General features: G+C 52.3%; 5 protein-coding genes across 5 annotated transcripts; 2 read left to right on the top strand and 3 right to left on the bottom strand.

Moving 5' to 3' along the window:
• Positions 1-2,389: 2,389 nt before the first annotated feature.
• M406DRAFT_329889 (uncharacterized protein) lies at positions 2,390-4,196 on the bottom strand (the record flags this gene model as incomplete). The annotated part of the gene is made up of 4 exons (XM_040920464.1): positions 2,390-2,419; positions 2,826-3,189; positions 3,254-3,420; positions 3,537-4,196. The coding sequence occupies 4 exons, from the start codon at positions 4,194-4,196 to the stop codon at positions 2,390-2,392; spliced, it is 1,221 nt and encodes a 406-aa protein (XP_040777007.1).
• Positions 4,197-4,858: 662 nt separating this feature from the next.
• Positions 4,859-6,576, top strand: M406DRAFT_258007 (uncharacterized protein; the record flags this gene model as incomplete). The annotated part of the gene is made up of 2 exons (XM_040917207.1): positions 4,859-5,039; positions 5,114-6,576. 2 exons carry the CDS (start codon positions 4,859-4,861, stop codon positions 6,574-6,576), a joined length of 1,644 nt encoding a protein of 547 aa, XP_040777006.1.
• An 8,785-nt stretch (positions 6,577-15,361) lies between these two features.
• M406DRAFT_356178 (uncharacterized protein) lies at positions 15,362-16,061 on the top strand (the record flags this gene model as incomplete). The annotated part of the gene is made up of 1 exon (XM_040923377.1): positions 15,362-16,061. A coding segment is annotated over exon 1 (609 nt), but the record flags the coding sequence as incomplete, so codon positions are not given.
• Positions 16,062-20,576: 4,515 nt separating this feature from the next.
• On the bottom strand, positions 20,577-21,619 carry M406DRAFT_255494 (family 5 carbohydrate esterase; the record flags this gene model as incomplete). The annotated part of the gene is made up of 3 exons (XM_040917036.1): positions 20,577-20,737; positions 20,939-21,241; positions 21,448-21,619. 3 exons carry the CDS (start codon positions 21,617-21,619, stop codon positions 20,577-20,579), a joined length of 636 nt encoding a protein of 211 aa, XP_040777582.1.
• A 1,374-nt stretch (positions 21,620-22,993) lies between these two features.
• Positions 22,994-26,074, bottom strand: M406DRAFT_276824 (alpha/beta-hydrolase). Its single transcript, XM_040918299.1, has 2 exons — positions 25,493-26,074; positions 22,994-25,435 (listed from the first exon to the last, which is right to left on the bottom strand). Exons 1-2 carry the CDS (start codon positions 25,582-25,584, stop codon positions 23,233-23,235), a joined length of 2,295 nt encoding a protein of 764 aa, XP_040777004.1. The 5' UTR covers positions 25,585-26,074; the 3' UTR covers positions 22,994-23,232.
• Between the last annotated feature and the right edge of the window lie 74 nt (positions 26,075-26,148).

Below are 26,148 nucleotides of genomic sequence, written 5' to 3'. Positions count from 1 at the left end.
CTGCTGGCGCGCCTGAGCGAGTTGCATCTTACGCCGGAGCTCCTCCTGCTGCTGCTGCTGCTGCTGTTGCTGTTGCGCCTGTTGCGCCTGCTGTGCTGCTGCTTGCTCTCGGCGGGTCCGTTCCTCTGCTGCCGCCTGCTGCTGCTGCTGCGCCTGTGCCTGCAGCTTCTGCTCCTGGAGCCTCTTCTCATTCTCGGCCTGTTTGAGCTTCTCCTGTCTTGCCCTCTCCGCATGCTCTCTCTTAATCTCCTCTATCTTCTTGAAACGTTCAAAGGTGGGATCAAACGCTTGCACTTGCTGCTGGCCATCGCCACCCGACACTGAGCTGACCCCTTGTCCGCTGCGTTCATCCAGCGCAAGGAGGTATCTCTCGTTCTCGGCAGCCTGTGCCTCATCTGCGGCCATTTCCGCCACGGTTCTCTTGCGCGTCTTGGACTGGGGCGGTGGGTGGAACCGGTCCTCGTATGCTGCCGCCTGTTGTTGCATCTTGACGATAGTACCCAAAGCATCCTTCGTAGGCTCCAGGTCCAATGGCGGTAGGGTGGCCATTAGGAAGGCGCCTTCAGCGGAGTGAATATTACTCCTGTCGAGTTCCATGCGCTCGCGCTTCACTTTCTTATTAGGTGGAGGCAGACTCGAGCCCGTTGGAGTGGGAGGAACGGCGGCCGAAGGCGTGGGGGGAACGCCGTTGGCAGCTGCTTCCAGACGGCTGTCGACAGAGGCCCGCGGATTACATGCCTTGATGGCTAGATCCGCCTGTCGGCTCTGTTGCGTTGGAAAGAGAACGAGTGTGGCGACTTTTGGCTTGACAGGGCCCTTGCTCTTCTGGACCTGAGGCGAGCTGGAAGCCGACGAGCCCCCCTGCTCTGCTGAGCTCGCAGATTTGTCCTTGCTGTCGGGTTCCTTCTTTACATGGGCGTCACCAGCAGCCGCATCGAGGGGAAACGGGCGATTTGTCGAAGGGGTGACGAATAGACTTTGCCGATGTATCGAATTGGTTGCGTCCTGCTTGGAGCGGGATGAGGGCCGGGAGGTGTCATCCTTGTCCGCGACGGCAACCTTGTGATCATGGACTTCCACAATCAAGCAGCCTTCATAGAAAGGAACTCCGTCATTCGTAAAGTCGGCCATCAAATCATGCGGTATTGTCCGGCTCTTGATGTGGTCAAGGACGGTCTTCATCGGGGATGTGTATAGGAAGTAGTCGTCTTGGGCATCGAATTTGAAATGGTTCGGGTACAGGTGGATGACGAGCGAGGGTGGGTTGCCGACATATTTGTTCAATATGTACCTACGCGATGGGGCTGCAAGAGGTTTGTCAGCCATCGGCCGCTCCAGTCTCGTCTTGGAGGGAGGAAAGACACTTACGCTGCTCGACGACTACCGGCACTGCAGGCGGTTCAATCGCACTGCTTGGGACTGGCTGCAGGGCGCCATTGGTGGTGGGAGGACGAACAGTCCCATTGGCAGCCGCCGCAGTGATCTCTGGACGGATCTGGGTGGGAGGCCGAGCCACAGTGACAGTCCCTCCATTGGCGACAGCAGCTTTTGTGGATTGTTTGGCGCTGTTGGGCGGCTTCTTGGCGGACATGGACGGGGAAGGAGAGGAAGACGGGGCGAGACCATTTGTCTGTATACCAGGCGGGACAGGCCGCTTCGTCTTTGGGTGTGGGGGGATGATGGGGGGCGGAATCGGAGTGGTGCTGGGCGCCATCTCGACTGTGTAGGCCGAGCACCACGGCGCGCGTCTCGCCTGTCAGGCTCCACGGCGGAGTGTGCAAATATTGGGACGGAAACCCCCAGCTTACTCGGGCACGATGCGACGGTCGCGATCCGATCGCATTGGTCCCGGTGGTCTGGCAGCGAGGTGCGCCGAGAACAGAGATCGTGATGCAAGGACAAAGACCACAGTAGAAAGTGGTGGTGTGGGTGTGTGAGTCGCGATTGAATCGGAAGGATCGCGCGGTGAGGTTCGGGCGGTCGTATCGTTGCGCGCTCAGAGAAACAGGCGGTTGCCTTTGTTCTGCGCAGCCATCGGGGAGAGAGAAAAAAGGGAACGAGAGATCAAATTCTTCAAGCAGTGTCGAATGCGCCAGATTCACAAACGATGAAGATTCAATCGATGCTGAAACGATCGGATGACGGGGTAATGGCAAGGACGCGGGGGTTCGAGGTGGTGATGGTTGCGCGCGTGGTTTACTGTGGGGCTCAGTGTCGTCGATGAGGCTCAACCCCAAAGTCCACCAGACCCAGTTGCCCCTTGCCTACTTGCTCGCGTACCCCCCCCCCCCCCCGCACGGACCAACCATGAGGCTGGCCCAGTTCAGCCCATCTCGTCCCCGGCTCCCCATCTTATGTCAGCACATGAACCGCGCCATTTAGTATCTTATCAGCTTGCTTGTCCACTGAGGGACGATACCTAGTCCCCATGATAGTACATAGCATCTCTTGCAAATAGATGACACAACCTTTTGGCACTCCAACTTCAATTGTCTCTGCAAGTGCAAACTTCGTACATTGGACGTATATGGTTATTAGACGGCCATAAGAATTGAAGTCCCCCCCGCCCCCCACAGTAATAAGCTTGTGATCAATCGAACGGATAAAATGGTCGTTGTCTCCGTACCAGACTGCCTACACTATATATCCTCCTTGGATACTTAGCCAGCCTCAACAAACCCCTTTCTTGCTCAATGGAATCAATTGCATTGAAGAAAGAAGTTCAGTTTGTATATCATATCTCATTTCCCAGACAACCACGTCGACACATTGGAAGTAAATCATCACTCGTTTCCTTGAACCCGCTTAGACCAGTCGTCACTTACTCTCATTCCATCCACAACAACGACTCCCCGGCCGCGCCCGACCCTATCTTCTCGCTGCCACCATTTTTGCTCAACGTGGGCCTTCTCCGCTTCCGACTCGCTGTCTGCCAAGCCACCGTGGCCATTGTCAGCGCCAACCACGAGGATCACGTCGTGTCTGAGCCACGTCTGAAGCTTCTGTACGTTGCTGCCATTGTCGCCAGCTAGTGACTCCTGCAGATAGACAACTTCTGGTTTGAGGTGGTGCAGTATGTGGACATAGCCGGCCAAGGTGGTGAAGGGAAGGACGTTGACCTCCTTCTCGACGAGATCGACAGCCTGTGCGTATGTCTTGTTGAAGGCCGAGTTGCCCAGTGCCGTCAGCCTGGTTGACGAGTTAGTCACGAAGCCATAGATATGAAAGGAGAGGAGGAGGAGAGAACACTTACTGGGGGCTCCTGGTCTCCTCGCCAGGAGTCACAGCCTGCTCCTGTCCGACCATAGAGAAGGACGAGCTCAGTGAGGGCGGGGGCCGGCTGGCGGGCGTGTCCGTCGATGTGTCCTTCAGATTCGGCGCATAGATGAGGATGAACAGCTTGATCTTGGAGTGATCATTCTGTTTTGGAATATGTGACAGGATAGACTGCATTTCGCATCAGGTTAGCTTTCTCTCCCGAGGTACCAAACAGCAGAGAGGCGAAGGAAGGCCTTCTCGGGGTGGCGTGACCATACCGCATGTTCATGGTATCCGTCCTCATCCATGTCATCAAGCTGTGCGTCAGCCGAGACCACAATGGCGACTGTCTTCCTCCTCTTGTTGGCATGGTCGCGTGTCTGCGACGCGGAGGGCTTCTCCTTTTTCGCATCCGCCTCCTCAGACCACGTCTCGTGGTCCGCAAAGGCAGCCTTATCCTCCTCCCGAATGGCAGCCAGCGCGCTCCCCACTGCTGTCCCGGCCGCAGCCACACCCGCGACAACCGTCTTGCCTGCGCGGTCCAGTATATGCTGTGGGCTCGGCGTGCGACGCAGGGCGCCTGACATGCGCGCCCCCCAGCTCGTCGACCCACCTGTCGTGTCGACAGCCTCGGTAGTCCCGTAACCAACCTCGTCAGGCCTCAAGTCGCTTCGGAAAGAAGGAGGTGCTCGAGAGCTGACGCCGTCGCCTGTCATGCCGTAGGCAGGGTTGTCGCCGTAGTCGGCATTCTCGTAGTCGAGATGTTGGGTAATGGCCTCGTCTTCGTCCTCCTCTTCCTCGCTGCCACTGCGCTGGCTCCAGATCCAGGCGGCGACACCGACTGTCGCGACAGTCACTGTCACCGCTAGAGGTACCCAATGGCTCCAGACGCCATGTCGGCGCCGCGATGAGCCTCGATTATCATAAGGCGATGACATTACGGCGGGCTGATCATCGCAATTGTGGTAGGAATTGCGGGGAGGGGCGCAGCAGGACGCGATCAAGAACCAGGGACGCTTGTTTACTTGAGCGAACGGCGAGGCTGTACAGAGAGGGAGGAGAATTTTACTTGTCTCACGATCGAGGAGATTGCTGCATCGAGTATGTACGAATGTACAGGACGTGTGGCTGGCATGGAGTCTTCAGAGCGCAGTCCGCGGGGGAGATTGGCGCATCTGGGTGGCTGGGTATGTTATTGGGAGCCTTGCCTCGTTGCTGCAAGTGCTGCCCAGGTTACCGGTACCGCGACTACCATACATAGTACTGTACATAGTACAACAGCATACCTGCCATTGGAGCCAGGGTCCCCCCAGCCCTCAGGGTTGACCCCCACTGCAGCAGCTGAACCCTCACCTGCTTATATAAGATTTTCAAAGTCCATTGTGAACTTTCATGTGAGTCAACCTCACACGTCAAGAACTGACGGGCACCTTCTTTTCTTCTAAAAGACCAGCAACAATTTCCATCACCATCGTGAGACAGGCAACGATAGAATTGTGACTTTCAGTCCTTATCAATTTGCTGCGACTTCTCAACAATTGGAGTACGACCTTCGAGACCCGGTCCACTTTCATCAAAATAAAAAGAAAACAATCCCACGATGCCACACGCGGTATCTTCAGCCTCGCCTGGACTGCAGGCGTTGATCCTCTGCGGTCCAGGGTCATCCTTCCCCACCTTCACGGCGAATCCAGATGAGAACCCAAAAGCTCTGCTGCCCATCGCAAACAGGCCTATGGTCTGGTATCCTCTCGAATTTTGCTATCGGGCTGGTATCTCTGGTGAGTAAACTGCAAGGCGGGGCAGCACGAAGTATAAGAAGCAAGCGTACAGGGCTGATTCCAGCCCCATCAAGACATAACACTCATATGCCCGCCGTCGGCCGAGAAGGCGATAGCATCGGCTCTCAGCCTGCACCCGGCGCTCACAAGTCTCCCCCTGCCACGGCCTGGGCTGTTGGCTCCCGAGGGACTGGATCACAACACGGGCACGGCCAATATTCTTCGACTGCGCGAGGTCAGAGATACGGTCAAGGGTGATTTTCTGATTCTTCCATGCGACTTGGTGTGTGAGCTCGGCGGAGACCAGCTCCTCCAGGCCTGGATGGTGCACTCGCAGACTCTGAGAGACCTGGTCGGCAACCACTACGGGCTGATCAAGAACAGCCAAGGCGTGCATAGTGGTGGCCTGGGCGTTTGGTATCAGACAAAGACGGACACACCCATCAAAGGCCTTGAGACCGATTTCATCGCCACGACGCCCCTGCCCACCTCGTCTGCCTCTGCCAAAGAATCGCTAACCCCACACATCTCAAGCCTGGTCTATTCCATGCCCACTGATTCCTTGAATGACCTGATGGACGAGAAGAAGGGTTTTCCCCTGCGACACGGGCTCCTACGATCACATCCTCGCATACAAATGCGCATGACTCATCGAGACGCGCACATCTACATCTTCCCGCGCTGGGTCATGGACTTTGTGCAGGAGAACGAGCGACTGGACAGCATCGGCGAAGACGTGGTAGGCTGGTGGGCTAAGGCTGGCTGGCAGACAGGCCTCGCCCAAAAGCTAGGATTTGACACCATGTTCACCCCCGAATCTGTCAAAAAGGACGAGACGAATCTTGGGCACGACGACAGCATGTCATCATCTGATATGACCCCGGACCCAGATGAGTCCCGGGGTGGTGTAGCAAACGCACCTGCAACCTTGGAGCGGCCTGTCTCGACCTCCAACAACGTGCCACCGATCTTCGCCTACGCCCACCCGTCCATGCCTGAGGCTCCGCTCATCCGCAGGGTCGATACAGCGCAGCTGCTCCTTGCCACCTCGCTGCAGCTCGCCAAGCTGCCCTCCGCTGAAGAGGCTGGCGACTCGCCTTTTGCCCATCCCCGCAAGGTCATGTACCCAGAGGGCGTCAAGGGCCGCACAACCATTACACGCCAGGATAGCCTAGTGGGAGAGAACGTCACTGTCGACGAGAAGGTTGCAATCAAGGAGACCGTGGTCGGCGCCAACTGTCAGATCAAGGAGGGTGCCAAACTCTCACAATGCCTACTCATGGATGGTGTAGTGGTGGGCAAGAACTGCAAGCTGACGCGTTGCATCCTTGGCAAGAGGAGCGAGATTGGGGACAATTGCACACTGACGGACTGCGAAGTACAGGAGAACCTCCTGGTAGAGCCCAAGAGCGAGGAGAAGGGCGCCAAGCTGATGAGCAGCTCGGGCTTGGAGGCGACTGAGGAGGAGATGCAGGAGGTCTACCAGGAGTTTGGGGGTGATGAACAGACACAAGATGACGACATAGCCGTATTGTGAAGGACACTTTTTTCTTTAACACTGAAGCGAGCCCGGGGAAACCTCCCGATTGCTAGCACAAGAAAAGGAGATCGTCATCATGGTGCGATACATCTGTACATGCGGTCACAGTTGATCTCCTGTGGGCTTTGTTAGCTTTGATCTGCGGAGTGGCGGCACCTGCATGGACAGACACCCTTCATCATTTGGGCCCACGCGTTGTAACTGCGATATCACTGGCGTCAGGATTATGCAGGAGAGCAACGAACGTTCTAGGCCTTGGGGGCCACATGCTCGCGGGATAGACACGAGGCATACCGCGATCGAGAACTCAGCTAGAAATGGCTAGGTCGAGAAAAGGAAGAAGAAAAAAAAAATCTCGGGGTTTAAGTGGCGTCCCACGCCCTATCTGGTGCAGCAGAATTTTCGTTTTCATCCACTCGGAACCTCGGCTGTCGTGAATGGTGTTGATTGGACAAATTTATGTGTGAATCGGAGAAGAGAGAGTTGGCTGCAAGGACCGCCACATACATCGCTTTTCTCCAAAGTACGTGAAATCTCATGATTCGATCAATTTTGGATGGTTAATTGGCATATGATGCCTGACGACACAAGAATGAATTCATTGCCCGGAGTCATGTCAAAAGAAGGCAAAACAACCGGGCCCACCAGATATCCCGTAAAGCCTCCTCTTTCATCCCACATACCTCCAACACAATGGAATTCTTCCGGCGGTGAGGGTTGTAGTACTACGTATGTAGCATTGTATGTAGCATTGTATGTAGCATTGTATGTAGCAAAAAAGCTGCTGGAGGGCAGCAGATGCGGTCGAGGGAGAGGTGTGTGTGTGTGTGTGTGTGTGCGTGCGCGCCGAAGGATGGTCGGCCGGAGCGCTGCAGTTACATTCCGAGCCTTCCTACAAGCTTTGCTGGCCATGCAGCAACTGGCCTTGCCGTTCAGGGGTTCAGTTCCCTATTATAAGTACAATATAGTAACTGATTTGGCGTGTGTGCGTGTGTGTGTGTGTGTGTGTGGACTACTCCTAGCGAAAACCTTCCCATCACAGGGCGCTCACTGGCCAGCTGGTTGGCTTCACGGACTTGTAGGTACTTATGTACAGTAGATGGTGTGCATCCTGTCAGGTCCCTGGTCCTCTTGGGAAGGGGGAGGGGATCCCAGTCAGATTCTGGCGAGGGCCCGGCCATAAAAGGGGTGTGTTAATGGTGGGTGGAAAGTTCCCGCTGTCACTGCCCGTCAGGCTTGATGGGATGAATGTGCTACTGCTTTTGATTCCCTAGCGACCTTTATCGTAACTACATCTGCTAGCCAGGTGGTATTTACATACTAGCACGGTGGGAGAGAATTTGAAGTTTTGTGTGCTCGTGGTGAGCCCCGAAGAGTGAATGGTAGGTAATTCTATCATGGTCTCAACGGCGTTCCTAGTTCAAGATATTACTTTGGGCTGGCTATTGTAATCATGCAGTCGTAGGTGGTAATCTATGATACGTCAACCGTTCCTTGATGGACAATCATCAAGCTCGGCATGTTGCTAGAGAAATATTACCATGGACGCTTTCCACCCCCTTTTACTATAGTAGGAAAAAAAATTAAATTTTGCTCTTTAGTGGGATCTTGAGAGATAGCAGAACTTGGCATCAGGGATCTGAACCCGATCCGCATATGCAAGAGCAGAAATGATGGATAGCGGTGCGTGTTCGTGTATGTACGTCGAGTTTCATTGCAGCAACGAATTGTGGGTTTTAATGCATCGACGTATAGCATCGAACAACCTCATATGCCATATAGGACTCCATTCATGTACTATAGTACCTTTTGTTCTTTCTTTTTCTTGCTACGTAGAAGCCTCCTATAGAGCGGAAAGTTCTCCAAGTATTTTTCCACCTCTGTGGTCGGTCCTTTTCTCTTCCCTGCATCGTCGATTGGCCCACAGAGCTCACATTTTCACATGGTCAGAGAGTAGAAGCAACGCCCTTGAGAGGCATTGCCGTCTGTGGTCTGAACATCCAAGCCCTTTCCCCCTCAAATCTAGATTGCCAAATCCTGGGTTTCTCGACCTGACTCTGAATGTGCTCCTTCTGACGTAAGGTTTCTCTACCATCAGTAAATAATCCTGTGGCACAGCGTTTTGATTTCTGGGCTGACGAGATGCTTCAGCTGAAGATGAGAGCTTACATTGATCGTGCGGGTTGCAAACGCCGCAAATGATACATGTCCCCTCGTGTCTCTGGGTAAACAATCTCATGCCGCCTGATCCGGTGTCCCCAGCCAGAGACTCGATAGAGTTCTTGCAGTCCGTTCCGCCCAGGTAAGTTTGGCAGCGCTCAACCCATTGTTCAGAGTGCCTGTTGCAAGTGTAAGGGCGAACATGGAGGACACACATGATGGACTGGGACTTGTGACGAGACCAGAAAGCGCTGTTGTTCGGCACAGTTTCTTTAAGACCAGAAAAGTGACAATCTGAAAATTGTTCTGGGAGATTCATGGGGGACAGATCTGAAAACTTTAGACTTGATTCCACCTCGAGCATCTCTTTATATAGACTATTCTACCCACAGCCATCCAACACAAAGATTGTGAATGATACCCATCCGGCATACCCCAATGAGGATAGAATACCCTCTTTTGGCCATGGTCAAAGTTGCCTGTGACCCTACATGCACGAATCACGGTACTCGGCATGCCAGCAAGGCTGGGGAACCGTAAGCGAGAAATGACGACAGAGCGAGGTCACCAATAGCATGCTTGTGAACCAGCGAATGTCATGTTCGCCTGGGTAAACCGCACAACGGATAATCGGCCGGGGTAAGTGATGAGATGCAACCCCCGAAATCGAAAACTGAAAAATGACAAGATGATGGGAGCTGGAGAACTGCGGATGCGGTCTAGACATTTGAATCTACAGAGTGATTCCAGCGTTTCCTCCTTTTTGAGAGTTGGTGTGTGCACCGAGACCAGCGTTCCATGAGGGAGGGAGAGAATTGTATAAAAGGTTCAATTAAAGCTAATCTTCGGTGATCCCTGTTTCCACCCAGAAATGGGATTTTTTATTTTTGTTCTATTCCATTGGGAATATGTGGACATCTGGGTAGATCGTTCCACAGACAGTTAATAACTTGATGAAGTAGACCATGTATAACACTTCAGGGCCCTAACTTTATGATATTTTATCAGAATATAGTAACTATCTGTTACCAAAGGCTATTTGATAATTGTCTTTATCAGCTTGACATATGGACAAGGCTCAACATTATTGACAGTCAAAGAGGTACAAATAATATTGATGGGTCGGGTGGGGATCTTTCCCCCTCTTCACCGTCTCTTGGAAAAAGACGAGGGGCAGAAAAAGAAGGAAGAAAGGAAGAAAGGAAACCAAAATTAATCAAATCAAGTGTACAAATGAATAACCCGATCTCAGGTGGGAGCAAAGTTAACCACTCTAGTGTCATCTTCCTTTCAACCAGAACCACCAGCGCCATAATCGTACGCTCTCCCTCGAAGCTTCCAGATTATTCTAATGAGAACAGCAAGCCGTCTGTGTACATTAGCGATAACCGGTATTTTTCCGCCCCAAAACAGACCTCTGAACGGTACTGCACTTGGGGACTACAGTCCATGGCATCATAGGACCAGTGAGAACTCCACTCTGACCCTTGGAAGGCCTTGCCCGAGCTCGGGGCCCGCGGTGGGACCAAAATAAACGTAGTCTTCTTCTCCAGAGCCGCCCCCCCCCCCCCCATTCCTTTTCAGATTGTCCATTCTCTGGATGTGGCTGACAAGAACCTCTCCACACGATCACATCTATCCAGTGAGATGTGCAGCAACCCCTAGGAAGGGTGGCGGGGACCACCTGGAGAAATGAAAGAAACTATTGACGAGGCGCCTCCGAGATAGCAAGAAAGAGAAACTGTGCATAGCCCTCAATCGCCCTTTAACCCGGATGAATCTGTACAGCGATGCAATGGGACGAGTGGATCCGCAAGGGAGACTTGTGACTGGATGAGAGTGATCACCTGGGACTATCAATCTTCGAATAGGGCAGGTTCATATCACATGCAAGAGTGTCATGGGTTTTGTGCAGGTGTGTGTCATATCTGCCATGCAACAGATGATCACTGCAAAGGAGGAAGATAGACATAGGACGGTGGGGTTAGCCCGCCGAGATGGGGCATACAGGTCGCGGTTGTCGCGGCGAGGTGGATGAGATGACAGCGGCGAGCTAGAACCACGGGTCGTGAAGCAGGAGAGAAACCTGGGGTAGAAGCCCAGCCTTGGACGGAGTCCGCGACGTATCGAGCAAGCCGCCCGGCGCAGGATGATGTTTATGGACCTCCAAATCCGACCGAAGAAGGATCTCATTTCTGGGTAAGAAGAGACGGATTGTGATTTTTGATCAGTCTCATGATGAAAGCACAAGAATAAGTGATAAGTTGATTAGAATGAAACTTGTAGACAGTTATAATGAACAAAGATTTTACAAGTAGCAGAGCAAATCTATAGCATGGAGTGAGGAGCTCTCGCATTGATCTCTCAGACGCATCATATCCACGGGGAACCAAACATTGGGGGAGAAGTCAATATTGCGAATTCAAGGAATATTTACGAACAATTGTCAAGATTTTCCGCATCTTAAGATGTGTGTGGATCCTGAACGTGATTGGTACGTGAAAAAAACCAAACCAAACTCTTCTCTCTATCCCTCTCTTTTCTTTTCTCATCCGGTCTCGCCCAATATCGACGCAACAGCGAGGTGGCCCACTGCTGCGTGAACGGGGAGGGGAAACGAAGACATATTTTTGTGGTTCCTCCCGCAAAAGCATGTCATACCGGCCATTAGACAGAGCTTCTCCCCATCACTCGTAAAAGTCGCTGCTGCTAATTAGCTGTTGTTGTGGATTATCGTCCTGGCCACCAAACTTTCTTTTTGTTTTATTTTTTTCTTCTTCCTTTCCTATTCGCCTTATCAGCCCCCTCCCGCAGCCCCACAGAGGAGGAACACCTCCAGGGCTGGCCCAGCCCATCCCGAGCCAAACTTGCCCACTTTGGCATGGCTGAAGGGACTCACAATATCGAGGCTGAGCGATACCTCTCTCTCTTTCGCTCTCTCTGCCACACACTCACACACTCTCTGCACAGTCACCCAACAAAAAAAAAACCAACAAAAACCCCCCCCCCCCCTATGGGAAGAGGAAGAAGGCCGAGAGGCCTGCCTAGTTTGAGGACGTTTTAGGTTCACTGCGGCCAGTACAGGCTTGGGTGTCTGAGCATAGAGGGGCAAAAAGAGAGGGGCAAGGGAAGACCAAAGCGATAGAGGCATTCCAGGCCAACAGTCTAGAAACCCCAATGACGGCTAATTCTACATGTCGGCCCATGCCCCATGCCAGTGGTCGTCCCTCCCACCGCGACGCCAAGCCTCTATAGAGAAGGGTTTGGTTTTCAAGGTTCCTACGGGTTCCTGAGAAGGGCGAAGGGCAAAAAACGGCTCATCCAGACAAGAACGAAGGGGCTGGCAACGGCCACCAACTTTTTTGTAAGACATGAATACAGTCCAGTCCTATCCTTTCCTATCTTCGCCTTGGAGCTACGCACGGCCAGAGCCCCAGCAAGGTGGCCTTGCATTAAGACATTTTCTTGGGGGAGGGGAGTTTGCCTGCCCTTTACAGGACGCAAACTTCGATCGTGAGATCATCACAAGTGCACGCCTTGAAGGGGCTCAAGTCACCAGGGTTAACATACAGAAAGAGAGAAGGGGGGGGGGGGAGTGGATGGCTTCGAATTTCGCAAGCATAGCGGCCTCTGGCGTGCCCCGGTTCTGGACGAGGCGCAGTTGTTCTCTGGGTCTTTTTCTTCCTTCCTTCTTTCTTCTGGGACCCACAACCGTCTGCCGTATCGATTTGTTTGTTCATGGCTGTGCGAAAGGCCATGTCAAAGCGCGAGATCAATTCAGCCTCTGTTTCGCCCTCTTCTTTCTTCTTCTTCGTCTTCTTCTTAGCCAGGGGCAAAATCTGGAGGGGCAGCACAGACACAAGTACCAAGAAGGGTCTGTCACCATGTCCCAGATGAGTGGTTCTCACTAAAAAAAAAAAAAAACCATCACCGCCCACCAGATGACATTCAGATTCAGAGCTTTGCTTGGATGGGTAGTTTTCGTCTTCTCTTTCTTTTTCTTGTTTGGTTTTTTTCTTCCAAGGGAAAAAGCAAACTACAATGTTCAAGTGAGTCGCCGCTTCCCCTAATTCATTTGCAAGGGGGGCGGGATCTACACAGCGGTACGTAGTTGCCTCTGGCTTGGTCCAGGGACCCACAAAGCAGACGCCAGAGTCGGATGATTTCACGACGCGGCTCGGAAATACTCGATCATGGCTGTCTGTGCACCTTGTGAGCCACACACTCGCCAACCAGAGTCAAATGGCCCTCCAAACCCGTGAGTCAAGTTTTGGACAATGAGCCTACTCTTGACTCGAGCCACCACCGGCTCACCATCCGCTCAACATCCTTATATACATTTTCTCGCTTCGTGACAGTCATAACAAGGAGAGACTTACTCGCTGACCACCACTCGATGGCAGAATGCCAAATCCACACTCTGCAGCCCATGGTTCATCCGACGGTCGAGACAATCAAGTTGGTCCGGCTTTTCGGAGCCGACAGAGACAGAGACAGAAAAAAGAGAGAAAGAGGGATGGATAGTGATACGTCATTTCCAGACGAAAGATTACATGCAGGACCTCAGACGTAACCCGCTACACCTGTTCCTGGGCGCACTGTTGAACCGGTGGCTGAGGTCAGGTCACCTGCGATGACTTGCAGCAACAGTCAGCCCAGCCAGCAGCTGGACAAGGTCATCAGTTCAACACGCTCTGGGCGTTGCGCTGGGTCAAGGTTCGGCAAACGCTCCGCGCTGCTTGAGCTTACCTTGGCGGGCTGCCAGGGGGTGGTTTCCCGGGCGGCCTGGCGTCGAGGTCTTTACCCTGCTTCTTGGAATTGATTGGGCTTCGGCCTCTCGAGAGGCAATCAAAAAGATGCTTATGCGGGTTTCGCAATCTCAGATCGATCTGCCGGGAGATCCTCGAAGCCAAATCTGTGATAGACCAAGAAGAGGATAATCCCCACCGGCATCATCCGTGTCGCTCTCCGCTCCAATAACAAGCAGCTTGGTTCTTTTCTTTCCAGGGTTGCCAGAGTATCCAGTTTGGAGGGTCCAGAAGAAGAAGAAGAAGAAGTAGGAGGAGGAGGTCAGCTTCATTGACAAAGTCTAGCCCTCTCGATGCATATTGCAAGTATGCACATCCAATGGGGACCACTTGATTATCATGGGAATTCATGCGACCGGGCCAGCATATCTTTCTTGTGCATCCGACCTGTACATTTCACCTCGATGTTTCAACTTTCACTTTCCCTCTCTCTATAGAGTACCTCTCTCCTCTCTGTACGGCAACAAGTCTGCTCACGCTTCGACCCATGTCTTGAATTGCTTCTTCTCAACAAGGTCCGCCTATGCCGTTTCCAGCTTCACAATCGAACTTTAACCGGTCGTATCAGCGGCCGTGAAGGTGCTTAAACCTCCCCAACTTTTTCCCCCCCTCTCTCTCTTCTTTTTCTTCTTCTTTGTAGTTATATACTTAGTCATATACTTAGTGAATTGCCTTTTTCTCTCTCTCTCTTTCCAATTTCCTACGTCAGGCATCCATGACAGAGAAAACCAATCTAGTCAACGTATGGGGCAGATTTGGGTCTCTTCCTGGCCCCCCTCGTTGTCCAGAAAGTGCTGTCTCAGATCCGTCGACGTATATGGCTGCAACGGCTCTGGCGGACGGAACTAGCTTCCCCTGTATCATTCCAATTAGGGTCCATCAAGGAAACTCTAACCATGATGGCGTGTGGCTGGCCATACTTGCCTCTCTCTTTTCACCCTATCTTGTTTTGGCTTATGCGTGGCCCCCCCCCCCCCCCCGCCCCTCTTTCTCTTCCTCCTTGATGGCGGCGACCTGTCGAACCACTACATATGAGAGGGGGGAGAGAGAGTGTGTGTGTATGTGTTTTTTTCCGGGGGGGGGGGGAGAGGGAGATGAGAGAAGACAGTGTTCATACTTTTGCGAGAGTGGAGGCTGCGGCATGATCTAGATGATTCAGTTCGTGGGCCTTGCTGATTTTGTTCTTCTTTTCCTCTGCTCCTCCCTCTTCACTTCTTCTTCAAGACCTTTTCGTCGGCTAGACAGGCACCACCGACCAGAACTGCCCAGAAACTCTACCCTTACCCCCATGGAGCCCTTTCCCGTGGGGACTTTCTTCACAACTAAAACATCGCCTTCATGCATGCAATAGGCTGGCGTAGGGATGTCTCTCGTCTATCGTAGATCACAGGTGAGTAGAACGGGGGTCAACCTCCGACCCTGTCTCGTCCCAAGATTGGCCAGGCCTAAGCAAGCATGATGGGAGCGCCACCTCTAAGAATCGGGTGACGCTCGTCGGCTCAGGGACCACATTCCAACGAGCCGCGCACTTAAAGGGCTGTTATATTAGAAGGTCTCTGGCTAACGGTTCGTAGCCTCAAGAGAAGTCGACTCCCTTGGGATTCTGTAAATTCTTTCCATATCTTTTTGGATTATATCTAGGGAACAGGGTGGTCGACATTCCTCTCGAGAAGACAGTCAGACTCCCTTTCTCAACAGCTTCATCAAGTTCAAACCACTCCTTCATCATACAACCAAGACTCACTCATTATTCTGTTTTCTGGTTTCCTAATTCCTTCGTGACACTCTTCTTCATCCTCTCTTGGGAGTGTCTTCACACACAACACCAAAGGGCACTCAAAACACTCATACACACACACACACACACACACACAACTCATATACACACGTACACAAAACACAAGATGACACTCAAGACTCACATTAACAACACCAACTTCGACTTCGAAAATTGTACCGAAGAGACGGTCAACATGCTCGACCTCAAGATAGACACAGGGCATAGTAGCATCAGCTTTAGCTCTCAGCCGATGTCGTGCCCGTCCTCGTGCCCATCAACAACCGGGAGCTTCTCGTCAGCATCCTCACTATACGATCCCTTCACACCTACGTCCAGGACTTCCACCCCTCCCCAACCCATCAATTATGATCCCTCCCCATCCTCATGCGAGGAGGATTGCATCATGTTCCAATTCACCCCACCGCCCTCGGCCACGTCCACCTATTTTCCCATGGAGCTGAAGCCGACGGTGGCTCCCAACATGCTGACCCACGGCCTGCCCACAACGCCCTCGCGGTGCAACAACCTGTTTGACAATACACTGTCACTCCAGGGGCCACTGGAGTTTGCCACACCGACACAAGACATCGAAGCCGCCTACCATAGCCTTCCTGACAGCCTCGGGGCCTCCCCCTTCATGATCCCCACGCCCCCACCACAGTTTGGTGGCCCTGGGAACAACTCTGCCACACCCAGCTGCGACCTCAGCTCCATGTGGGGGTCGCACAGCGATGGGAGCCCCATCACCTTCTCTTCGCCGGCCATGTCCCTGGCGACGCCCTCGGCCCAGCTCGGCAGCTCCTATGGCAGCATTAGGCGGAGGGTTGCCATGGACGGCCCCCAGCAGACTTCGGCCATGCTCCAGCACCACCTCCAGGACACACCCACCAAGGTTCGGACGCCCAGGCCCAGGTCCATGCAACAAAGATCGGGGGGCCAGACTGCCCAGAGGAACCACAGGATCACCAAGAACATGGAGAGGATCCCACCTCGAAAGTACAAATGCGACGAGTGCAACGGCAAGGTCTACTCTAGGGCAGAGCACCTGAAGAGGCACAAGAGCGAGTACGTTTTTTGTCATCTCTCTTCTCTCCATTTTCCCCATCAATCCTCCAACAAAAGACCCGTTTTTGTCTTGTCAAGAAGCAAAGCTGACTCTTTTTTTCCTCCTCCTTCTTCCTCTATTGGTAGAGTACATGTGGAGAACCCAACCAAGTGGGTTTGCGAGTTTTGCGTGCCCAAGCCCAAGGTCTTTGGGAGGTGTGACAACTTCCGTGACCACCTCAAGCGACACGTGCAGAAGAGCACGGGCAGCAGGACCAAGGCCCAGCCCGGTGCCGCTGCCCTGCTGGCCAAGATGCAGAGCGAGATGAAGACCAAGAAGCGGCGCGTGACGGACGACTCTGACGCTGAGCTCTCGTCGACCTGCTCATCCCCGCAAAGGGATGTCAAGATTGAGCCTATCGGCACTCCGCTCTACTCACCTCTGTAATGATTCCAGCCACACGAGAAAGAAGGAGAGAGGGGAAAAGAGGGGGAGAGGGAAAAAAGGATTTCAGATTGCCTGCCTCTGCCTGTCATCGAAGCACAGACTTGGACACGCTGGGACTATGTTTCGGTTTTGATTTTTTTTTCTTTTCCTTTTTTTTTTTTTTTTTTTTTTTGGATTTGTGTGTATGTGTGTTTTGCTCACAACAGGCCTTCATAATCAATCATTCACGACGTCTCGGGACTTGTTGAACGAAAACCAAGGTTCACGAGGGACCCAACATGATTCTAGCATATCATTATATGTGGCGTTATCATTTGATTCTACTTTTCTTTTCTTTTTTTCCCCCCTTCTAGTTGGTTTCAACCCCAGGCATTCAAAAACACTTCATACAAGTGTGTTACCAAAAAGTCATTCTTAACAATACGTCTCATTTATATCTGAAAGAAAAAAAAAAGGTCACAAAAGAGTCTGCTTTTGGGGAGGTTAAGGAGTTGGAGGTGATGGGGGAGGACTGGGATAGTGAAGGAGTAGGCGAAAAAGTCAGGACTGCATAGGAAAAAGAGAGCTAGAAAAATGACCCCCAAAAAAATCGTCGTCATCTACAGGACAGGACTGCATTGTAGCAGCGCTGGTATAGATACAGAAGTTTGTACATGTACTGGTAAGAAGCCCTCACCGCAGGCACAACACAATATTACTTAGTATTCCCATGAATCCATATTTCCACCTCGCCACTCGGAAATGAACTATTGCACCAGATTTTGTCATCTCTCTCGTATCCACCATGCCGCGGAGAACCAACCTCTCGAGGGGCAGGCAATTCACTTGACACATCTCTCTCAACGGCCGTGTCCCCTCCCCCCCCCTCTCCTGTTCCCCCTTGCCTCCCACGTCGCCCTAACAAGAAAGAAAGAATAAGGGTGAAAAAATGAGGAGGGGAGAGGGGGGTCAACGTCGTCACGCAAAAGACAGAAAGTGGGAAGTCTTTCCCTCTCCCTCTTCTCTCGGCCAGCATTCCTCAAGCACGGCCCGGCACAGCCTACATAACAACTTCCGGCGACATTAGAGGGAGAGTGTGCTGCAGGTACATGCAGGTACATGATAGCGTTCTCTCCGCAGTGTCTCAAAAAAGGAAAGAGAGAGAGAAAACCCCAACCTAATCCCCGAGACAGAAAAGCAAGCCAGCCCACTTTTGCTTTGCCCCTGGAAACCCGCGCCAAATCAGGTCGGCCGCGAAGGAGCTTTCTTTCTTGTTCTCTTTCTCTCTTTCCTCTCTCTCTCTCTCTCTCTCTCTCTCTCTTTCTTTCCAGGGTAGGCTCTCGACCCCCTTTCTCTCATCGCTCTTTCTCCCTTCCTCCTCGCTCCTTCCCCTTCTCTCCTGTTCCTTCTCGAGGAATAATCAAGTCTGGGCACTTTTGCTAGGCAGGTAACGTCCTGTAGTCACATCCCCATGCAAGCCACACTGTCGTGCAACAGACAATTGACGAGACTAAATCGCCTGACAGCGGAGTAAGTGCTTAAATAGTCCCAACCTGCCGAGACTTGGCGGGGACAATCCCCTCCTACTCCCCATCCTTTCTCAACTCTCCTGCATGTCCGTTTCGAATGACACAATCGTTGAGTCTATTCGACTGTCGACGACTTGATCCACATTTTAGCCCGTCTGTAAGAGGATACCCGGTCAGGCTTGCAGACATTTAGTGAGGTGTGAGTGGGTGAGTGAGTGAAAAAGGGTGACTCTATCCCCCGTTCTTGACTCTCAACTTCCCTCCTTCCAAACTAAGCACACACTCACACATACTAGGGCGGTGCACGGCACGGCAGCTTCAGCCGGCTTCAAAACCTAACCCTCATTCTCTCCTTAATTCTCCTGATTAGTACATCTCTCATCTCTCAATCATTGCCGGCGGCAAGAGATACCCTTGCCCCCCAACCCTCTTTTCCCGCACTTTGGATCTTTCTCTCTTTGGGTTTTTTCGCGCGTCTTGGATTTTCTGAAGGGATCGCCAGACACGGGTGCAGGTTCTGGAATGAGATGCGTTCCTGACTCTCTTTTCTCTCTCTTTGTCTTGCCACTCTCGTCATTCTGTATCTCTTCTTCACCCCTGCAAGGACCAAACAACTTTCTTATCTGAACCAATTTTTTTTTATTTGGCTCGGAGCCGACACCTCGCAGTAGATATTTCCGGCCGAGATACATATGTATCATAGTGCGTTGCTGGCTACGGACTGACTGCTGTCGTGTTTGTTTGTTGGTGGCATCACGCAACAAGGGACTCAGGATTTTTGCAACCTTTTTCTTCTTCTGTTGTTACCCTTCAACACCACTCCAGATACGGGCTAATCACTGTGACCTCATGTATCGGATGGTTAGGATCAAGGCGAAAGGTACATGGAAAAGAAAACACAAAGCACATGTTGCCTGGGGAAAAGAAACCCCGCCTCGTCATGCAAGCAGATACCACCAGAGTACAGCGCACAGACAAGATCTCAGTGCTGGGATTCATCCCCGCTTCACCGCGGCTCGGGAAACCCCGCAGGTCGGCGACTGCCTGAAAATGACAGGTCAAATTCGTGCTTCACTTTTCTCTCTCTTTTTTTCTCGTATAATCCAATTAGACTTGAGTATTAGGTCATGTTGAGGAAGGGGAAAAAGAACATTGAAGGGGATGGGTTCGTCCTATAATTCGGATCTGTCGAGTTAATCACCCTGTGGCCTCTTATAAGGACTATTATACTGGACTATGCCTGCTGCGTGGAAACGAGACATGTTTTTTTCTGTCTCCATAGAAGTAATTTATCCAACATTGCATCCCTAGACACAAGTATTGTAATTTATAACTCATGGCTCATGAGTCAGGGGAGGAGGGGAAAGGAAGAAGGAGAAACCCCGGCCTTACTTGCAAGACCTTCGATCAACCTGGGTTGCCGGCGAGACCCTTACGGCTTGGAGATTCATCGTCTGTTGACCTAAGTGTGGCCATGTTTCACCTTTTTTTTTTTTTTTTTTTTTTGCTCCACTACACCATGATTTCGAGTAAGGAGTAAAGATGAGCCTAAGAACATGCAACAGGAGGGCCATAAGTCATTTCCCGCACATTATTGACTAAGGTTATGCATGGCGAAAAAAAGCCCGAGAAGAGTCTGGACCGACATGAAGAGTGTCAAAGGTAGTCAATTCGCTGTATTGGGGGGAGGACTCTCAGAAGAAATCATCACGATTACTTAATTCGGCGTGTGATTTCTTTCTGGCCGTTTAGTGTGCCTAGCTCGTGAGAAATTCAATTGCTAATTAGTTTTCCTTTTTGTTCTTTCTCTTCCGCCTCCTGCACTCACTGAGCCATCAGTGTTTTGGAGCAATCAACTAGGGCAAGGGGGGCAGCACACTAAGTTGCGGATATGGCCATATCTCATTCTTTGAGTTTAATCTGTGCTGCGCTATGTATTGCTTCTGACAACGACCTCGCAAGCACAGTCGATAAAAAGACGAACGGGAATTAAAGGAAGGACAAGAAAGTAGAAAAGTATACACTTGTTCACGTGAAAACTTCATCAAGCCATCATCCCCACCGGCAGAGCAGCTCCTTTTCTCAAAAGTTCAAAAAGGAAAAACACCGATAGATACAGGACCGGGGGGGGGGATATTAGCAGCCTTCCCCTTTTTCTCCAGCCGGTCAGTGTGTGCCCTGCTTTTTGTTTTTTTTGTCTTCTCCCCCCCCCCCCTCTGCTGGAGGGGCCTCCTCGCCTCTCAACGATTTTAGGGCAGCGCAGCGGCAAACTGGGCCGCAGCGTCGGCATCATCCGCATATGTCAAGTGTTGCGGGAGGACCAGGTCGCCGCCCAAGCAAATGTCGTCGCCTACGTGGCAGTAGACATCCGTGTCGGCGGCAGAAATGCCAGTGACAGCCGTGCCATTGTCTGTGTGATGAGGTTTTGCCCATCGCGGGCGTTGGGTCAGCTCACTTGTGTGCAACGTTTCGTTTCTCTCTCTCTCTCTTCTTGGAGGCCACCAAAGAGTTTTGAAAGTGGAGGGGGGAGGGGTGGAGGGGAAGGAAGTGATTTCTTCATTCAAAATTTTTTTTTTGGGGGGGGGGGGCTGGGCGGGGGGCAACTGCTTACCTGGGTCGCCAAAAATAATGGCTCCAGCAATCTGGGCCGTGATATCGCTAGACAACAGGTTGGCCGCATTGTGCACAAGCTGGCCGCCCTGGCTGTAGCCCGAAATGATGACTTTGGCCCCGGGGCAGTCGCTAAGCGCCTGCTCGATGTCCGACGCCATCGTCTTGGAGCCAGCCGGATCACCGCCCTCGAGGAACCCGGCGATGTTGGCGGGGTAGTCAACACCCTGGACGACGAGGTTGCTGTTGCCGACTATGTTGGCGAAGGCTTCGAAGAAGGGGGGGCCGACGAGGGTGCCCACGTCTATTTTGAAATTAAACGGATCTGTGAGCATCTCTTCTTCTTCTTCTTCTTCTTCTTCTTCTTCTTCTTCTTCTTATCCTTCCATCTTTTCTCCATTGTTGTACATATTTTTGGGGGGGATTCTTTCTTCTGACAAGGAGATAGGTCAAAGGGCAAACACTCCCTTCCCTCTCTCCTCTGAAGACTGGAAGGGTTTAATTACTTACTGCCTGGCTCAGTGGTGCCACGAGCAAAAATGACAATGTTATCAACGCAGGGGTTGAGGACTGTGCCTAGTCCCGTGAGACCATTCTCAGTATCGCCGGCGAAGCTCTGGCGAGGGGCGAGGGGCGAAGAGGAGCCTGGGCCGGCGATGGCGATCAGGAAGGCAGCAAGCATATGAAACATGATGAATGTTTTCTTGGTGGTAGTCTTCCCAAAAAGAAAGAAAGAAAGAATAAAAGGATGGGAAGTAAGAGAAGGTTATAATCAAGTATGGTCACCGGCCACTTAAGTGAGAAGAGTAGACCCCAGATTCAGGCTTGCTTTGGACTTGTTTTCACGAAAAGAAACTGTTTCTCAAAACGAGAAAACATCTGCATATTTATAGTAATAAACATTTCCTCCATTGCTTCGCCCAAAAGAAAGAGGTCGTGCCATCTGCCTCGGCAACTTCTGATGAACATAGTAAGTAAGTACTTACTTGTGCATCAACTTTGTATACAGTAAACAGTGGAGTGCATGTGGTGATGGCTGATCGAGACTGTTTACTCTCCTGAATGCCTGGTGTTGGTCCTGGTATGCAGGAATTCGACGACACATCCCAAAGAGGAAGAGGGGTTGAACGCTGCAAGCCAGAGCACCAATCGCAATGACAAGCAAGGGCCCCCGCAGTACCGAACAAAAGCAACCCTCCTAGAGATCTCAACTCCCGAAATCTGGGGAAAATTGGTAGGACCCGAAGAGTGGGCTTAAAAGGAGAGGGGTAGATCCTCTATTGTTCCCATGTCACTTCGGAGGTTCAAGGAGAGATGCGATTGGAGGAGGCGTCCATAACGACCGTTTGATGGCATCTGATCTTGCATTGGCTCAGCCGCAGCCACCACGCTGCATTGCAGGATGAACAACGGATCCCAATCCAAAGTGCATGTTTTGCTGCTGTCATTCCTACCTAAATCAGACGGTAGAAAGGGAAAAGGACAAAGAAAACGAGTGAATATTGCAGACTTCGGGTTTTTCTGCATGTCAAGCTGTCCACGTGGCTGATACTTTTTGATGAGCCTTTGTCGTATTGTGAGAGAGTTCGCAAACTGCCCTCAATTGGGCCAACCAGTCTTCTCTTTGGCCTCGCCCAACAGCCACACAGTTTAAAGTATTTGCCAACTCTTGGAGACCCCGCCTGGTACCCTTTTTTTTTTTTTTTTTTTTTTTTTTTTGTGCAACAAAACATGACTCTTGCTCATGATCATCTGCCATTGGAGACGCAATTGAAAGCAACCTCGGTTGTTGAATGGCTCTCAGGCTGCACCTAATTACAAGTTGTTGTGTGCCAAACCTCGACTTGGCGTGGAGTGAACAAAGCCGGTCCAGGTCCAGTTGATTGGATCGATCGACCAGAACATCTCCTTGCCTCGGCTTTTCCCCCCTCTTCTTCTTTTCCTCGTCCCCACCGTTCCTTCCTAATTCTCTCCTTCCTTCTCGAGACTCCAGTCTTCACTCCGTCTATTAAGCATAAGCCGCTGTATGCCACAGATACAATGACAGTTTGGTTTTGGTGTTTAGATGGTGTGTATATATATTGCCTTGTTTAGTTTATCGGCATGCAACGTAGGACCACATGAGGCAAGAGCAGAACCTTAGGCCTCGGTCCGCATGCCGTTGGGGTAGTTAAAGTAGAATTCCTATCCAGAACAGCGCACAGGGTCAAACCTCGGCTTGAAGAGGAGAGGGGACCATGGTGAATTTTCTCTCGTGATCCCGGTACGGGATGATGATGCTCCTTGCGAAGCCCATCAGTCCTCCTCCGCCAGGCCCGTCAGTCCCCCGGCGAGGCCTTGCATCCTCCGTCCGAGGAGATCATCTGAGCTGGCCAGTCTTGCCAAGGACTTGTCGAACGACTCCTTGGTCTTCATCTTGGGGCGCCCGTTTGCCCTCCTCTTGCCTTTCCTGTCTAGCTCTTGATCCTCGACATCCGCCTCGTCACCGTTCACATCCTGTGCACTTCCTGCCTCCTCGGGCTTGCCTTGCTTCGCCACACCATCCGCGGCGGCCTTGTCCTTGGCCTTGGTCATGCCCATGCCAATCTCGAGCAAGCCCTCGTCCCCGCTCGAGTCTGTACGCACGTGGTGGCGTTCGGGCCTCTCGGCTGCCCGCTTCATCAAGCGCTGTTTTCGATCCCTCTCCGCCCTCTCGCTCGTGGCAAAAGACTCCTCGATCCATCGTGCCGAGCGGTCGATCAGCTTCCACGCCGGAGGATAGATTGTTGGGAACTGCAAGAAGCCATGAGACGTCCCGGGCAGCAACACAACCTCGGCGATGGCCTTGTCGTCAAAGCCGTCCGCGAGGGCATCTGACTCGCGGTAATCTGTCCGCTGGCCTCCAGAAGCATACATGGCCGCCTTCACGCGGCGCAGGCGACCTGCAAAGACGACCGTGTCGTCCACGAGCGGGTCGCGCTCCCCCGTCAGGAAGTATGTCTTTGGGAAGCGGGCTAGAAGCATATCGGGCGCCAGTATAGGCGAGAGAAGGTAGTCCTGGCTGAAGTCGGGACGGTTGTGCGGGCCAATGTATAGGATAATCATGGCTCGCATCATCTCTGGATTAAGCACGCGGTCATTGAAGTAGGAAATCATGGAAGACATGGCCAGGCGTGTACGCATTGGCTCCGAGTGGTACGACGTGCGGCCCGAGGTTTGCTGCTGCTTGCTGACGACAGCGGACGAGGTGGGCTTGGAAGAAGAGGAGGAGCCGGCGGCGGCGGCGGCGGCGGCGGCGGCATGAGTCTTGTTCCAATCTGTCGATAATGCGTGGGCATACTCAGGCTGAGGCGTAATTGCTCCCTCGGGACTCGCGGTGAATGCCGAGCTGTTTTCATTCTTGTTTTTCTTTGGTAAGTTGACGTGCAGCTTTGGCGGCTCGTCTTCATCGTCTGAGCGATGAGGTGTGCCGACAAGGGTGTTGTACTGCATGCTCTTTCGACGGACTATGGCCTTGTTGGTCGCTCGCATTCGCCTGTCCTTGATCAAAGCCATCTGCTCATCGGACATCCAGTTGCCGATGTTCATGTCGAGGCCCGGATAGAACAGAATCACCGCCTCTGGAGTTGGCAGGCCACCTTGGCCCTGGAAGTGCTTCGATGGGAACAGAGCACCCTCGACGATCATCAGCGTCATCGAGGTGGCTAGATTCCCTCCGGCGCTGTCACCAGTGACGACAATTCGAGGGGTTTCCTTGCCCGACATGCCAATGCAGCGCCCTCGGCTCTTGATCAAGGTGGCGTAGACATCATAGCACTCGTTCAGGGCGTATGGGTACGGGTACTCAGGGGCCTTCTTGTAATCCAGGCTTAGAATAGGGAGCCCCGTCTTGGAGGCCCAAGACAGCAGTTTGTCGTCGTTGCAGCGAGGGTCCATAGCCACGAACCCGCCCCCGGGCAAGTCCAACACGACCTTGTTGTGATGCTCCAGCTCTGCCAGCGGGCCGTCAAAATACAGCCAGGCGGAGACAGTGTCTTTGTAGTCGCTGGTCGATGGTCTCGGGATGCGGATGGCTCTTGGGGGCCAGCGGGAGTATCGTGGCCGCATGAGCTTTTGGCAGAAACTGAGGTATGGCGTGGTCCCCTTGTTCCAGCTCACTCTTAGATGTTCAACCGTCAGATTGCCTCGTACCTTGCGCACCTTCTCGTCCGCCTTCTCCGCTGCAAAGAGGTAGAAGACGGAGAAGACAAGACTTGCTATGTCCCTCAGCCACTTCTGCCGGATCTTCATGGCGGTCCAGAAACCGGCATCGAGTGCTGTCAGGACCCATGTCGCCCGGAAGTACGTGGCGCTGTACATGTTCGAGAGAGGTTCGGGACTGGCCAGACCGACTAGAGTGCTAAAGTTTCGTGTGGCATAGAGGAGAGTCATGGTCATGACGACAGTCTGCCACGGAGTCATTCTTGTGAAGGCCATCTTGGAAAAGAAGCGCGCGAGAGGAGGCCCATGTTTGTGTCCTCTAGACCGATGTTAGCACGATGGATAAAAGTAGCAAAAAAAGGCATCAGTGACATACTTGAGCAGATATGCGGACCAAAAGGCCAGCACAGCCAACACCTGTAGCCTCCGGGATTTGGTGGACGGCCGCCCAAGTACATGGTCTATCATGATGAGAAAATATACGACAGTAGTAGAAGAAAGAGAAGAAGAGAGATATGGCGATATATTTCGGCGCTGGTATATATAACAATGCGTGGACGGAAATGGTGGAAAGAATCAAATCCAGAGAGGCGCTCTGGTCCGTGCCGTGCCTCTTTGTTATCCGGATGAAGTGGAACTGTACACGTCAAGCTGGCCGAGAGAGGTGAGGTTACATGGTGTCATATCATCCGATGGGTTTCGAGCATGTCCAATTTGATGATACCGATGCGAACGGTCGATAACGCACGAGGCAATGGATCGTGACGATGGGTCGCATCAAGAGGACGAAGGGAAAGAGCAAGAACGAGAACAAGGAGAAGACAATCGAGAGAACACGAGACGAAGAGACCAAAAATGAACAAAAGAAGAAAAGTCCACCTCCTCCTTCCTGACAAGCCGGGTTTATGACGAGCCGGCAAAAGCCCCGAGGTGATGTTCCAATGAGCCGAGTCCGTACTTCGTCGAGGGTGTCAGGTGAACAAGTCGAAAGCTGACTTGGCCGTCCAGGAGGGAATCTGGCATGTGATTGTG

This window comes from Cryphonectria parasitica (assembly GCF_011745365.1).
Source record: "Cryphonectria parasitica EP155 unplaced genomic scaffold M406scaffold_4, whole genome shotgun sequence".
NCBI lineage: Eukaryota > Fungi > Ascomycota > Sordariomycetes > Diaporthales > Cryphonectriaceae > Cryphonectria > Cryphonectria parasitica.
Note: the sequence above shows the minus strand (reverse complement) of the source record. Positions and strands in the feature narration are given on the sequence as shown.

What these genes read in the sequence shown, in the direction of transcription:
- M406DRAFT_276824 (XM_040918299.1), bottom strand. Translation starts at nt 25,584, where the DNA reads ATGATAGACCATGTACTTGGGCGGCCGTCCACCAAATCCCGGAGGCTA. An exon ending in TGGTCCGCATATCTGCTCAA is followed by an intron (nt 25,436 to 25,492) that starts GTATGTCACTGA and finishes ACATCGGTCTAG; the next exon opens with AGGACACAAACATGGGCCTC.